The sequence below is a fragment of the Rhinolophus sinicus genome, chromosome 4 (genome assembly GCF_057876585.1).
Source record: "Rhinolophus sinicus isolate RSI-liver-muscle chromosome 4, RSI-T2T, whole genome shotgun sequence".
Lineage (NCBI taxonomy): Eukaryota > Metazoa > Chordata > Mammalia > Chiroptera > Rhinolophidae > Rhinolophus > Rhinolophus sinicus.
The window spans coordinates 115,423,580-115,440,560 of record NC_142504.1 but is presented as its reverse complement, the minus strand read 5'-3'; the positions used below and the strand labels follow the sequence as shown (position 1 = coordinate 115,440,560).

The 16,981-nt window shown below is 38.3% G+C and overlaps 1 protein-coding gene across 1 annotated transcript in view; it reads right to left on the bottom strand.

Moving 5' to 3' along the window:
* ZNF407 (zinc finger protein 407) overlaps nucleotides 1-16,981 on the bottom strand; it is a 378,271-nt gene that overhangs the window by 144,223 nt on the left and 217,067 nt on the right. Inside the window, exons 6-7 of the mRNA XM_019715496.3 lie at nucleotides 14,295-14,378; nucleotides 5,811-5,931 (exon numbers count right to left, since the gene is read on the bottom strand). Coding sequence (XP_019571055.3) covers nucleotides 5,811-5,931; nucleotides 14,295-14,378 — 205 coding nt within the window. The remainder of the gene's footprint in view (nucleotides 1-5,810; nucleotides 5,932-14,294; nucleotides 14,379-16,981) is intronic.

The following is a 16,981-nucleotide window of genomic DNA, read 5'->3' as shown; positions in this document are numbered from 1 at the left end:
TCTGTCTGGCTTATTTCACTGACAAAAAAAGGTTTGATTTAAAGTCTATTCTGATACAACTAGGCTTGTGGCATCAAATTGCTTTAAATATAAAGCATATCTAATATTAATACCAGATACTTTCATTTGATTACTTTTATGGGGTGTCATTATTCTTTAAAAACTTCAAAATCACCCAAAAGAAATAAACGCTACCTCTGACTCTTCAGCAACAGACATGGCGCTGTTCGTTTGGTGTGTGTGATTTCCCTTCCCTGTCCGGGTGTATGTGAGGTCCCAGTACACAGACACACACCTATTTTCTCTCCTTGTCACTCACTATTCAGGGCAAATTCAAGTTTGTCCTGTCCACTGCTTCTCCTGGAACACCCTGTGAACCTGCATAGGAAGCCAAAGGAAGAAAGTGATGGCCTGAGGCTGCTGTCCATACAAATGGGGGGCAGGAACAAGGACCCCACAGTACACTGAATTCTAAAAGCCACAATGCCGAGAAAGGGTCGCCTTATTTAATCATGCATAACACACATAAAATGTTTACATAGTAAAATTGTATGAAAATGCGTATTATCTATGTAAGACCTGAAAAAAACTTCGTAACAGACACTTTATAAAAATAATGTGTTTGAGAAATTAATACAAACTTTTTAAGGGGAAATACAAATTATTACAGGTACGATTTTTTTGTCATTACATCTTAAAACTACCCCCAAAATGCTTCCAGCATCATGCAAAGTTAAGACAGGATTCAATTAAAAGTATTTTTGACAAACATTGTTTAGGATACACAAACACACACACACACACACACACACACACACACGCTCAAATGGTTGTGACCTACAGCGGAGTATATTTACGCCACTCATATGTGTGAAAACTTATTGAATTCGATTAAAAAGCACTAAAGAAATATTTAGGTAAGTAATAAGAGAGGTCTTAGAAAGTATCATGAAGTGCAAATTTCTAGCTGGATACCACTATCTGGGGTAAACGTTACATCAATTTTCTTAGCCTCCCCCACACCCAAAAAGGAAAGAAAATTCTTCTTGAGATCAAAACCGACTGTATTAATGACTTCTATGCTACACCCTGGCCAAGAGCTAAGTAAACCATCAAGTGGGGGAAAAAAAAAAAATCAAAGTGTATTGCTTACAAGTTTAGCAAAACAATGGAGTAAATCTTTAATAGGAGGAAGAATTATAGATTATATTCCTCAGCTCTATGATATATTTCTATCCGGAATTTCTATTATAATTCCACGTGATTAAAAGAAGGATAAAAATAGTGAACAAAATGAAAAGTAGAACAGTAAAAAGAAATTGTTTGGAAAGAGTGTAAGGTGGAAGTCCTAAGGCAATTATGCAGTTGAGGAAAAGTCTGGCCAAAGCATCTTAAAGAACACGACGTTATGCTAAGATCAATAATAGGGATGCAATGAACAAATGAACAAACTGCCAGAGTTTGGCTAGAAATTTTAGTTTTCTTTAACTTACAAAGTGACATTTAAAGTGCAACACAGGATTACCCTTAATATTTTTAATACTGCAAGCAGTATTTTCTGTTACTTTTCATGACTTCTCAGTGGTTTACTGTTTAATATGCATTTATTGAATTTCCCCCATAAATCCTAAATAAAAAACGGAAGGCAATGAGAAGACGTTTCACGTAAAAGCAAGCCCAATCCCACCCACCCCCTCCCATGTGAAAGCCTGCCGTCAGGGAAGTGTGTGCGCTGATGTTCACAGACTCTACGGGGAAACAGGATTTACATGACTGGGAGGGCTACTTAAAACAACATATTAAAGGCACTTCTATTTCTCATTAATGTAGAAGTGATAATACATAACAAAGGGAAATAAAAATATAGAAAATGTTAGATTGTTTCCATTTTAATAGAGAAACAGATCTAAAGAATTTGCTGCATAAATAATAGCATAGGACAGTGTGCTATGAATCTAAATTTATGCTCTGAAATTATAATGAATAGCAATTAATGGTGAAAAAATTTTGGAGTAATGATGAAATATACTGACTTGTAATGGATTAGACTTTTGGATATTTTAGACAGTAAAAGCTTTGGAAAGGGGTACATGTTTACATCTAAATAGAATGAAATGTCATTGCCTAAATTAATAATGCAAACTTGAAAAATAGCCCCAGGTTCAAAAGACCAATTATAAAATTCTTTTGTAAACAAATCTATATTCATATTTTTCATGAATAATTATTACTACTAGTATTTCCCCACTAATGTTCAATTTATAAAATGAAAAATATATGTTCAAATGAAATTTAAATAATACTGCTATTTCTAATGATGGTATCTAGCCTGCAAATAAGTGCTAATAATGGCTAAGATAGGAATACTCTACAGGAATAATTCTTATGTAGCTATATTAAACAAATAATAATCTAAATGGGAAAAAAGTTATTTAAATATTTTACACAATAAAATATTATGAAAAGATACCAATAACACAAATATGAACTTATCTTCTTAGGAAACATGTGATCATCTTATAGATATTTTTGTTTTATAGAAATCATACATACTCAGATTTATTTTATCCTGTGAAAGGAGATATTTTCTTTGTTTCTGTGAGGTTGGTATGGCAAGCATTCTGTTATGCTGTGCAACCAATCATTTAGAACTTAACTATCTGCTCATATTTAAATATTTTGCTCATCAACAAGAAAACAAAGGTATCTGTTGTAAACTCCACATTTCGTTCATAGTCCCTAATTTCAGGAGTGCTCATAGATTTGCCAGTTTTCTGTACTCCTGGTCAAGGTTAAGTTGTCTTTTGTTCACTAGTGAAAACAGACCTAACCACATGTACACAGAAAGACAAAACTGTCATATGAACAGAAAATGTTCAAACTATTTACTTTCAATAATAATCAAATTGTTAACAAGTTTTAAATAAAGACAAAATCACCCTTTATCAAGGACTTTAAGCATTTCAAAAGGAAATGTGGTGGCTATCACTAGATTTAAATGTCCTGAGTACTAATTCATAGTACAGGGACAATATTCTGAGGCATACAAGGTCCTTTCCACGGCAGTCCCTGACAGACTTATAATAGAGACGAGATCCAGCTGCCTCAAAAGCACTTCTAAATGGAAGGGACGCTAATTCAGGGAGAGAACTTGAATAGGGGACAAGTAACACAGTCTCAACCATAGCACAAGTGTAACAATTTCAAACCAAGGAAACTTGAAGTAGTTTGAAATACATTTATGCATAGAAAGACTAGCAAAATGTATCTGACCAGAGAAACAAAATTCAAATCCCAACCTCTGTAGTAATACTATTAAAAGCCTTAAGTCATACTTCTAGGATTTCTTCAAAAAATAAAATAAAATCATGGATCTGCACAAAGATTTAGGAATAAGTATTTTCAGAGTAAAAATCTGAAAATGGCCTAAAATGTCTAAAAATGCAATAAAGTGATTATTGCTTACCAATCTAACTCATGGCCATCCAAGTATTAAAATTATATTGGAGAAGAGTAGTTTTCAAACCAGTTGTTTTGAAACTAAGGTATTTCAGTAATTACCCAATAGTTGATTTTAGATTTGATGTATTTTAACAACTAAAAGAAATTCATCATGGCACATATTATAAGTACATTTTAACACACTGAAAACCTTCAGGACACAAACTCTTGTATCACCTCACTGAACAGCATCTTGAGAGTGTAAGGTGATGTACAACCTGTAATGATGTAGAGACCCGCAGAGAGATGAAAACGAGGGCTGAATGAATGGGCCAGACTCTGGGATTACAATGTGTCCTCATGTAATCTAAACAATGGGCCTGTAAGGCTGAGGGGACACCAGTCACCCATTTCTACAGTCCAGGAGGTGGCGCCTCCAAGAGGGTAAGTGAGCTCAGGGAGTGTGGCCAGCTCCTCCTGGAGCCGGAGCTCTAGCCTGCACCCTCCTGCAGAGAGCTCACGCCAGAACGAGAGGAGAGAAGAGACTGGAAAACATCCGCCACCGTTATCAGTACCTCCCCCATTTGAAAAATGTTTGCTTGTCAAAACAGTCTTCTATGATATTTTTAATGTTATAATATTACAGATTTTAACTATGGACTCTACTTGTAAGAGGTAGATACACTTTTATCTATTTTATATATGGAGTTTGTATATGATCTTGTTTGAAATAATAGTTCCGCTATTTAAAAATAACAGTGTGAAAAACATAATACACAAGATTAATGAAACAGAAAGCCAGTTACAATTTAAGTGTAAAGTACAAGATTTATAATGAAAGAAACAAAAAAACCCAAGACAACTCAAACCTTATGCATAGAGTACAGATTGAAAGGATATAATCCTCACAGCTAAGCGTGATAATTAAGGGATATTTTTGTAATATCCTAATTTCCTTTTTGTGTTTTACAGGGAAGGCAACTGCATAATATGACCTCTTTAATAAGGAAAACAGAGCATTTAATAATGTTTATTTCTGAAAGAACTCATATTATCAGCACCTTCGAGTTTCTGTACCTGCCTAACAGGCTCACCATTTCACCAGGAAACACCAACCTGGTGTTAAGCAAAGACAGAACTCATAAAACGTTGAAAGAATGAATAATTAATGAATGAAATATATCTGTAATATCTCTGTACTATTAGATGACCTCTAAAATAAAGCTTAATGCAATAATGAGGATAATAATAGAGATTATGGCAATATATTTACTGAATGCACGGGCTACATCCAGAGGAATACAAAAACCTGTTGTTTAAAGAGGGCTTTCGGTTTAAGGTATACATGCTAAGATCCAACAAAGACAGGCTATATTGACAGAACCCTTCTCCGTCACGTGGGACAGGCACATGAGAGCTTCAGCTGCAGTGAGAAGGAGGCTGTCACGCTCGGATGCGGGCCCCCCAGTTTGCTGGTGGAGGTGCTGAGACAGAGGTCACTCGGCTGCCGCAGACCGTGTGCCGGGCCACCTCGTGAGCGCCGACGCTCACTCCAGGTGCACCCTGGAGCCCCAGCGTACGCTCCTCGCTGCCCTCTCCACGCCTTGGCATGCACTAAAGCAGGATCACTCCACTGCCTGAGGTCTCTCGCTTCTCTGCAGCCATGCTTGCTGCCGCTGTGCAGACGTCACTAAGCCACTGCTCAGTGACCTCGGTGAGCGGGCTGAGCGCACACGACCTCCAACACGCTCTGAGCACGAATGTGCTGCACTGTACCGTCACCTCCCGCAGCTTCTAGAACACGCCTTGTCTGAGGTGTCCCCCCTTGTAAGCCATGGCGGACATGCTCTCTCTGCGAGGACATCATGCTGGCTGAACTTGTCCCTTCTCTATACACTCCCCTGGCTTTTTCATTTACCCACTGAAATCTGTATTATAGCGATTTATGAATGTTACACGTCACCTGTTACACTACAATACGCTTAAAGGCAGGAAACATTCCTAATACTGTCTTCACTGCCTAAATGAGTGCTTCACTCAATAGGTAAGAGGCCATGCGCGTTGAGTCATTAATTGGAATGGTTCCTTACTTTGGCAAAGAAATAAAACCACTTGAAATTCAGGTGTACCAAAGGATAATAAAACCTAAACGTTAAGACAGTAAACAATGAAAAAGAACTTTACAATTTTAAAAACAGTCGCTAAAATTAGGTAGTGAAATACATTCCCAACTTAGTAAGTGAATGATGCTTTAAATTGTGCTACTTCATGTTGATCAGAAACCCTGTTCTTTAGTGGTGCATGTAACAGGATGTGGACCCCTCGTGCTGACCACGTGACCTGTGGGCCTCATGATAGGCGTTCATTACCTGTAGTCACACCACGGGCATCTGTAGGGCTTCTCTCCCGTGTGCACCCGCTTATGCCGAGTCAGATGAGACTGGGTTGTGGAGGCAAAGTTACACTCGTCACATTTGAAAGGCTTTTCTCCTGTAATGTATCAAGAAGTGTTGGACGTGAATAATCATAAAATCTGGAAATGAAGGGCTAAACTTGTTACTGACGATTAAAGAGAAACTTATTTCCACGAAATGTTAAGAATATAGTTCAAAGGACTACACATATTTGGCACATTTAAATATTTATTCTCAGAGAAGATACCACTCACTGATTTTTACTTCTATGTTGGAATAGACACATGGCATACGTTATATAGTTCAAATGTAACTTACACAACAGGAATATAAATTATAGCTTTGGTTTAGCACTGGATTTGAAGTCATTCGACAAATTATGTTACATAAGAGCCATCATAAAATTTCAATGAGGTTAAAACCATGGAAAAACCACTAACAGAGATACACTTTGACTATATAGTATAAAACTTATTAAAATCTTAAAATATGAACAAAACAATAAAGCCATAGATTGATACCAATTAAAATACTGTTTGAAGGAAAGAGAAATTACAGTTTACTAAGTTGAATAAAAGGTACAGAGGCCTCAAAGAAACATTTAAAACAGTATTTCAACAGCACTTTGAATTTTATCTCCCCTGTGTAAATATAACACATCCATCCACACACACATTTCAGTCAGGAGTTGGTTCAAGGACTTGCCCGGGACTCTTAGCTGGCCCTTTTTTGATTGACATCTGTCTCTCATTTAGCCACCCCTCTTTCTTACATGGTCAAAGAAATCATGGAGTCTTATCAGTTTTTAATTCCACTAACTAATTGGCTGGTGAGCACTTGAAACGTGGCTATTTAATTTTAATTAATGCAAATTTCGATTTAAAAATGACACTGGATTCACCTATTGAAAGAATGTTAAGTTTGTTTGGAATAGCTTGGGAATGTGAATCTATTGTTTGAAGTGTAAATTTCATCAAGTGTAAATATAGATATCATGGATTTCAAATGCAAACTTAGCTTCTGAATAGAGATGTGCTAAAAGTATAAAATACACCCCAATTTCAAAATTCTAGAACAAAAAGAGAATAAAACATTGCTAATAATGTTATATTGCTATCACTGAAATGATAATTTGGATGTATTTGGTTAAATTAACTACTTAAAAGATCATTTCACCTGTTACTTTTCCCTTTTTCTAATGTGGTTGCCAGGAAACTAAAAATGACACAGGTAACTCACATTTATGCCTATTGGACAGCGATGAACTAGAGAAAACCTCACAACCTCGTCCTCCAAAAAGTTATCATATCATATCAGTAATACTCTTCTCAAAAGAAATGGTTCCTAGAAATTTTACAGAGGATGCATTAATTTTACAAACAGTATCACCGCCCCCACATAGCTGCCATTTCACTTGCCAAGATTTAAGTTACCCGCAGTCAACCGTGATCCAAAACTATTAAATTTCCCCAACCATCGCCATCGTCTGCTCCTGATGTCCAACCATGGACGCCGTCCTGGGAGGGTGACACAGGATCACCCGAAGCAGATGATCTTCCTTCGGAGGTATCATCAGAAGGTGGACAGGAGCCTAACACCGTCACAGTGCCTGCGTCTGTCACCTCGCGTCCTCTCATCTCCTAGGTGTTGTATCAACTCACAGCATCACGAGAAGGGTGAGCACAGCACAGTCAGATATTTTGAGGGAGAGAGACCATACTCACATGACTTAAATATAGTATATTGTCATAATTGTTCTATTTTATTATTAGTGTTGTTTAATCTCTTACTGGGCCAAATTTATAAATCAAACTTTGTCAGGGGTATGTATGTATAGCAAAAAATATAGTACATGTAGGCTTCAGTGCTATCTGTGGTTTCAGGTATCCCCGGGGGCCTTGGAATGTGTCCCCCGTTGACAAGGGCTCTACCATATGCCCAATAACTTTACATGTTACCTCTTATTTCTGATGCTTTTATAATAGTTGTATAAGTATACAGACTTATGTAGAAAATGAAGGATGAAATATCTTAGTTTAAAGTTACTCTACATCATCCAGCTAGCAAGGAAACTGTTGGTTCTGAAAATCAGAACATTTAGACATCTGTTCTACATTCTCTGGGTCCATTTAGATGGCCTGACCCGTAACTGCAGTAACATTTAACTGGATGCATACACATCTCATGTGGTGGCATTTTATCTGTCACTGCAGCAGAAACAGAAGAAGCCAGAGGGACTTTCATCCCAGCCGGGTTTGGCTGTAAACGCTCCCCACCTGTTAACCCCTGATCAAGATCAGGAAGGTGACCACCAAACAAGCAGGGTGGGTGTGGGGACCAAAGACACAGCATTTGTACAGCACATGGCAGGACGCTCCGCGACCCGCTGTTGTATCACGATTATGACAGGACTGCCTAAACACTGATACTGTGGAGTCTTCTCTCACAAAGATGAAAGAAGGAGCACACAAATGGCTCTCCTCCAAGTCTCACCTCCAGGTAAAAGAAAAGCCAACAGTTTACACAGATAATCAAGAGTTTCGCATAGTTAGTGGATTTAACATAAAGATATTCTTTAAAAGATGCTAACAGGAAATATTTCATTTATTCTTGTAAAAAGAAGACCATATACAAAGCATGTAAGAATCTGGGGAGTTGAGTGGGATTTCTGACTCTTTTAGCCATTCGTACTTAAAATAAATACCAGCTACAACACCCCAGTGAGTGGTCACACAGGGTCAGCTTGAATAACTCTGTTCTCAGTTTCTTAACTGCTGGTGAAGTCACTTAAATCGCTACAGACAACTCAAACGTACTGAACTGACTTACACAAAAAGTCACTTTCATGATGACGGCAGGTTTTGCTTTTGTTTAAGAGACAGTATAGGATCTTCATATTGTACACGTTGTTGCATAAGGCTAAAGGAAAATAGCGCAATTTCTTCCAATTTGACACAGGAATATTCTACGTCCTGGAAACATATACATCCATATGTAAGCATGTCTGAAAACTCCCATGTTCACTACAAGAATTGATCTGTTCATCAGATTCAATGAAGAGCCTTTTAAGTGCACACCAGAGACAAAGAACAGTTCAGATGGAAAACAGAAACAAAAGTACAGCACTTATCTGGGTGAAAAGATTGATGAAAAATATTTACCTGGATGAAAAATATTCGTTATTTCACTAACTTGCCTTGTCTGTGTCGACTGACATACGAGGCAGAACGACACTACTGGTACTACCACAGTCAAGGTAACAAACACAATCACGAACCCCCAAAGTTTCCTTGTGCCCCTTTCTCTCTCCTGCCCGTTCCACACTCATCTGCTTTCTGGCACTTGGTATCAATTGGCACTCTCCAGAAGCTGACATAATGGAGGCCTACAGTATGGGCTCTCTCAGTTTGGCCTTTCCCACAGCATCATTTTGTGACTCAACTTATGTTGCTCCTGGAGTAAACAGCTCATTTATTTTTATTGCTGAGTAGAACTCCATTACATGAAGGGACCACGGTTTGTTTATCCATTCATCCACTGAAGGGCATTTGAGTCGTTTTCACTTTGGGGTATTACCAACAGAGCTGCTACGAACCTTCGTGTGCAAGTCTTTGCTTGGGTGTGCATTTCCTTTTCTCTCGGGTTCGTGGGAGTGGGATGGCTGGGTCACATGGTAGGTACACTGATTTGTGAGACACTGCCAAGCTGCTTTCTGATGCGGCTCGACCATGTCCCATTCCTGCCACGTGGGTATGAGAGCCCCCTTTGCTCCATCCACCTCATCACAGACTCATGCTGTGGCCAGTGCTCTGAACCAGTATTTCTCTTACGTGCTGAGATCTTTTCATGCACGTATTTGCCAAACACATTCTTTGGTGAGGCACCTATCCAAATCTTTTGACCCTTTTTTAATTGGTTATTTGTTTCCTTACAATTGTGTTTTGAGAGTTCTTTATGTATTATAAACACAGATCCTCTAAAAGATTTGTGATTTACACATATTTTCCCATGTGTGGTTTGTCTTTTCATCCTCTTCACACAGAGTCTTTTGAAGAGGAGAACGTATTTATGAAGTTTTCAATTTATCAGTGTATCATTTTTCAAGTATGATTTAGTTCTTTTATGAATCAGGCTTTTGCTCTGATATCTAAGAAATCTTTGATAATCTATGGTCACAAAGATTTTTCTCCTAAATTTTCTTCTAGAATTTATATAAAGTTTTATTCTTAGATTATGATCATATTGTTACTTTTTCTACATGGTATGATATATGAAACAAAAGTAATTTTTACTGCATATGGACAGCCAATTGTTCCAGCACTATAGATGGAAAAGATTAAACTACTTTCGCTCCTTTGTGAAAAATACATCGACCATGTAGCTGTAATCTCTGCTTAATTCCACTGATGCATCTGTCCACCTTGATGATACCAGGATGACTTGACGACTGTAGCTTTAGAATAAATCATGAAGTTAGGCAACGTAAGTCCTCAAGATTATTCATCTTTCTCAAACTCCTTTGACTATTTCAACCATTGTATTTTCATATGAACTTTAAACTCAGCTCATCAATTTCTTAAAAAAAAAAGTCTGAGGGGATTCGAAATGATCAATGTGAGAAGTGAAATCTTAACAACACTGAGTCTTCCAATCCATGAAGATGGTACATCGCTTTATGTAGGTCTTCTGTAATTTCTCTTGGCAGTACTTTGAAGTTGCCAATGTAGGTTTTGCATATCCTTTGTTAGATTTATCTCTAAATATTGTACTTATGGTCCAAAACAATTCACGAATACATGCATAATCTATGCTGTTCCATTGATCTATCTTTATGTCAATAAAATACTGTCATGATTATTGTAGCTATATAATAAGACTTCAAGTTAGGTAGCATAAATCTCCCACTTTTAATATAATGAATCTAAGTGGTCAAAAAATTTAAAGATTTTTTTTTTAATTAAGCAAATTCACAAATACATTCTGATGTTTCCTATTTCACTGAATCTAAGTGTTTGAAAATGTGTTGGCATCATAACTCATTGCTGACTTGTTTATTCTACAAGCCTTGGTACACACCTGTATCCATTTTTCATGGATATGACAGGATTCAAGGGGGTAACAAGGTGACCTCAGGGACTCATTGTCTGAGTCAATGGTTTAAATTAAAGGTCATTTAAGCTTTTCAAAGCTAATTCTCTTGGTTTGGAGTTTTAACATAAATACTTAAAAAACATGGTAAATGTAGTTTATTTCACTAAACTTTGTGGCATTTTTATGTCATACAAATTAAACTTAAAAATAACACTTTTAAAGAATAACGTCATTTACATTCTCCATAATTCTATTAACTTGAAGTTCATATTAAGCTAGCATGATACTGTAATAAACTATAAATTGTCATTTCATATTTAACTTGATAACACTTTAAATTGTGTAATATTAAGAAATTTTGAATTATACACAGGCTGACAAAGTATAATGTAACAAAATGTGCTACACAAGACACTGTGTAGTGACCACTAAGCAATGGGCTGCTTGAGCACAACTAGGCTCCTAGCGGGGAAGGACCTCACGTCTGTTTATACAAACCAGGTATTCAAGTCTGTACACAACAGCTAGTTAATCACGCCTTAATTTTGTTGCATGTGCAACAATATTGTTTGAATATGTTGATCAGTTATTTTTTTTAATCCAGAAATGATAATTTCTTCAGGAAAATACACTTTAGAAATACAGAAGTACTTTCTTGTTTGTTAGCCTCAATATACAGCCAAAAAAATAAACTCAACTTGACTTTAAAATTTGAAAGAAAATCTTACACATGGGAACTGTAGTTTACTAATATTTGTTAACGCTTGAAATGAGAGGCGCTCTTTGGAGAGGTGTGCACACCTGTTAGGGAAACTTCTAGGTGGACTGATGGAATTGATTCGGTGCATTGGGAACAGTCCTGAATCCCTGGTCATTCTAAAGCCAGAAGGACGCTCATACATCCGTAAGTGAGACATGAACTACCCCGGTCAGTCAGCAGGGCTACCTGGATACAACCATCCCCTTCTTCCTGAATATGACTTAACGGTACATATTAGTATAAACTGTATCGATCTTCATACTTCCCCTTCCAAGCAACAATCTTGGCCAAAATGACCGTGAGGGAATATTCTGTCCCTTCAGTACCTCTGATACAGTAAAGGAAAGGAGGAGGGACCCCAGAATGGCTATCGACAGAGGGTGCCTTTTGTGTGTCAACAGTCTGTCAGACAGACTGAGCACTTCCCACCGAGACGCCCACTTGCATTCCTCTGGGCAGGCTGGTGGTTATTAAGCTGACCAAGGCTCTCCAATCACACGTGAGGATTTGCCCCTGTGCCCTTGAATCAAGGGTCTCTGACAGGTGATAAAAGCAAATCTGGAAGGGAAGAAGTTCTCTGTCAGCCCTCCAGACAGTCTGCATGGCAGCGGGGAATTACTCACGCCATTTGGAACACTTTTGATACCTATCTCTTTCCAAGCTGATTGTAATTTGCGTGGGCACTCTGTGGTAAAAAGGTAAACCACGTCAAAAAGGAATGCAGCAGAGAAACGCAGATTTCAAATGCACCGCACAATACTGGCCTTGAAAGCAACAAGCCGTGTGCTGCTTCAATTTCCTCAATCCAGGATAAAAGCTAAGAGGCGAGGCTGAGCTGCACGAAGCTGTTTGGGTGCAGTGAACAGTCTTAAGAACTGACTTTGGTATGAACGAATCATGTTTGATTTGTGCCACAGTGGCAGATAAATGCCAAAAAGACAGATGCCTCTGTCTGTGAGACATTGTCCTATATGGTATAAAGTTAATAGCAAAGTAATAAGGAGCATGTGGACCTGACATAAAATATAAAGTTGTGCCTGCTCGATGCAGGCTCCGTGATCGATGACCATAAATGCTGTGATCACAGCATCACCGACCCCACTGCGGTGACAAGAGGGAACGCTGCCACGCTGGCATGGATGGCACGCAGCAGGGTCTCCTGGCCCCCAGGGCCACACCAGGTGTGACCAGGTGAGTGGCAATGACATGAGAAGGCAACAATCGGGCATCAGTAAACTGAACATGTTAAGAATAACACATCCCGCACGAATATGCTTGACCACACACATAGTTCCAGCTTCTCCAAGACAGCTGCCAAGGATGACCGCCATCCTGGCTCCTTCTGCTGTCCCTTAACTGAATCTTTAAATTGCTGGATTACAAAATGCGATCACAGAGTTGCTACTATAAACTTAACATGGACATTTATGTTTATAAAGTTTGTGTTCCCAACGTTATGCTAAACATCAGGAATTTCTTTGACTTGGTACTAACTCTTATTCCATATGGAAATTTGAATCATATAGCTCAAGCTCTAAAAGCAACGGCTAGCAATAGTTTTCACTGACCTTACAAGTACCATAATGGGCATTAAAACTACCTATAGCTAATTCCTACATATAACATGTCAAGAATCAAAATGTACCATAAACAAGGTATTTCATGTATCTTAATTTCTTGTCATTTTGAGTGTAACTGGCAAACTCAGCCTTTCTCATGGTACCCAAAGAAAGTCCAACATTTAGGTACAAATTGTGTCACCACGTGATCTATCATCTAAACTAGACCCCTTCTGAGAGTCAAAAGTGGTTCTATTGATAATTAGAAGAGACAAGCCTTAACAGCACAGTGCCAGGCACCTGTAAGTTAGAATTATTAAGATAATTACTATAGGACCTCTTGCCAAGTACATAAACAATTTTAACAAGTGTTTAAAACTTTTCATCCTTAAGTGTTCCTAACCAAGGCATCCATTGCATTTCGTTGAGTCACCGAGAACATACATCGTGAAAACTAAAATCCCCTTCACTGTCCGCATCTGCTCATGTCGCCCTCTTCAGAGCCATCCACTCTCAACAGCAAAAATAGCTGAAAAGGCCATGACCTCAAAGCACAGGCACTCGTTACACTGGTGGAGGGGTTGCTGTTCTAGAGGGCTGGGTAGTTAGGGGGGCCGAGAGATAGATGGGAAGGGAGGGCTGTTGCTAAGGAGGAAGGAGCTGGACAGGAAAGGAAGTGCGAGGATGCTGACAGAGAGGGACGCAGAGCTGAGAGGAACATGGACCCAGGTTCACCCACAAACTCCAAGGCACAGTCTGGCCTACAAAGAGCCTGGTACACGGGTGCTTTGGAGGCCAAAATCTTTCCCTCCTATTTAATATGAATTTACAGGGCACACCTGATCTGTAAAACATGCAGCAGGCCTGCTTTTGAAAGACAGGAAAATAGAGGAATTGACATTTTATGTTATTTAAACAGTTCTGAGTGATCCTCAAGTCCATGGGTTTTCCAAAGACTGAGAAGGTGCGCCACCCAGGATCCACGGCGGACACCGGGTGCCCACCGGGGCCCCGCAGGCTGGCACTGACCTGTGTGCTGCCGCCGGTGCTTGGTGAGGGCGTGCCGGGTCCCGCCAGCAAAGCCACAGAGGTCGCACAGGAATGACTTCTCGCCTGTTGCAACAATAAACAGATGAGGGACTGCGCAGGTCACAGATCATTAAAACATATCTATCAAGGCTTTCAGGGTTACTAATTCCTCCAATCAAATGTTTCCATGTAAATATGTCAAATGGGAATGAAATTACCACTGCGGTTTATTGACTGTGATAAAATCTGAAAAGCACCACTGAACATAATTACATACTTGTCAGACCCATAAAAATTAGCTTTATTATCAATGGAATGGTTTTGTACAACTTCATTTCTGGTAGATGTCTTCCAGATGGGGCTGCTTTATGCACTTGAACAGTTTTTATGCATATCCTGATTTTTTACAATTCCCATACATCTGGCCTTTCTGAGCTGAGTAAAGATTGCTTGGAATAGTTAATATACAGTATCTATGATTCTGCTTAAATAAAACATATTGAATTCTCTCACATCTGAAGGATACTGAATTGGTTTTACCTGATTCCACTGGGGTCTCCTTTAATAACTTCCTACTTAATAAAACGAATTAAATACTTTCCTTGAACGTACTGAAGATGCCAAGTAACAACAAAATCTACACACTCAATACCACTAGCAGTTCAGTGGTTTTCAAACTTTCAGGGCCCAAGAAAGGAAGTCTGGGGATTGCTCAGGAAACCGTCCACAGCTCCGACCATTCACCTTGAACGTGACTGTGCACTCAAAGCCTCCTGCGACAATTAGAGACACATTTGGCAGACGTAGTAGTTGTTCAAAGTGTGTAAATGCTCTTTCTTTCTTTACGCACTTTTAGACAAGCTAACATGTTGCCTCTCAGTTTATAAATGCAATCTATCTTTCCACCGCAGCATTTACGCAGTAAGTGTGGCAAGCCAGGCCGTGTACCCCAAAAAGCTCACGAAGAAGGGCAAGAGAATAAAAATGCTAACCTTGGAGAGATTCAGTGAGATTGTAAAATACTTTACCAAAAAGAAAATAAATCATCTGTATCTATCTTTTATCTACTTTACCCTCATTTAGACATTTAATGCAACAAGTCTTTCACTGGTTTCATCTGAGTCAGCCTGCTTTGTTCTAAAACATTTTGGTGTATCACAACCAAATTTAGCTTCAGTTGTCTTGGAAATGGTAATTGCCTTTTTAAGGTTAGAAAAAAATCGCACTTAGAAGTCAGAATAACTTCGATAATCAAAGAGTCTTTCCTTTGTTTAATAGCAGCACTAGCTTTTGTAAACTGGGACATGTATCAATAAAGGGAATTTCAACCAAATTATGTTTCATCTTATTTCACAATGGTATGCTAAAATGTTCATTATTAGCATTTACAAAATAAAGCTGAATTTAAACATTTTTCCTATCTTTACTTTCATATTTTGGGGTTAAGTTTATTCCTTGACATCAGTATTTCAATATATAAAAAAAGGGTAGGTAGATGGGCTGTGAAGAAGAAAGTTAAATTATAATCACTCATTTAATTATTTAATCAATTAGGAATATAAATCTAACTAGCTGCATTACCAATTAAATAACACTGAACGTAGACTTTTTTTAAAATCCCAAAAGAAAATTTGCTCGTTAATATTAACATATTATTCTTTATTGAGGCAGAATTGTTCCTACGATTTCATCATCACCACCGTTCCGTGGGCATTAAGCCCAATTCACACGCACGCACACACAAGAGCACGCATGCACACGTCTTTGGATGTGTGTGACAGTGGAAATGCTGTGCCATCCAACCAGCAACATTGCCGATAAGGAAAGAGTATTCTACATCTGGGATTCCAGAGGACTATATTCCTTTCTCCCCTGATGAACTTCTTTGTGACCTCTTTCTTATAAAATAAAACATCCATACACATAAAAAACTCATGAGATGTATAGTCTCCACAGGTATATATTCTGCATGTATATATTAAGTTTTATCCCCTCTCCTACTTTAAGGTATATGTAGGCACAAAGACAAAATTGTTACTTTTCCATGTGATTTGGTTCTAGATACATTAGTGACCTTGATTTTATGATGTGTAGGATATTATTTAGGATGTTAGTCTGCAATGTATTGTATGTCATATTTACCTTGGTGGCTTGATTTGTTTGTCATTCTAAATTCAATTTTCACTTACTTTTTTTTTTTTTTTTTTTGAGGAGATGGGGTTAGGGTTGGATAGTGGGCAATAGAGTATTTCTCACACACAAAAATTAAGAAACAAACTAAATGTAATATTTCATTCCATATAAAGGGGGTTCATTTTGCATGCCACAGTAATATGATAGCAGAGATATAATAGGACACTTTTCTTAACAACCTGAATTAGTTTCAAGTGTGCCATTTTGCATTCCAATGTAGAAAGACACGGAAACCAATCCTTTATTTTCTATTAGAAAACAGCCACTGTCCCCTACCTCTCATTATGGTGCAGACTACAAGACCTAACAACAAAAATCCATATTATTGATCCAGCCAAGTCTCCACAATTATTCTTTAGAAGGAAACGCCGACGATAAATTACATCTGCACTGGCTTTTCATCTGCTGTTCGATATAAGTGATCTCTCAGGGCAGGCTGGAGACCTTAAATCGTCAACGCCCTTGTCAGGAAGCTAAGGAGGCTTGGGCTTCCC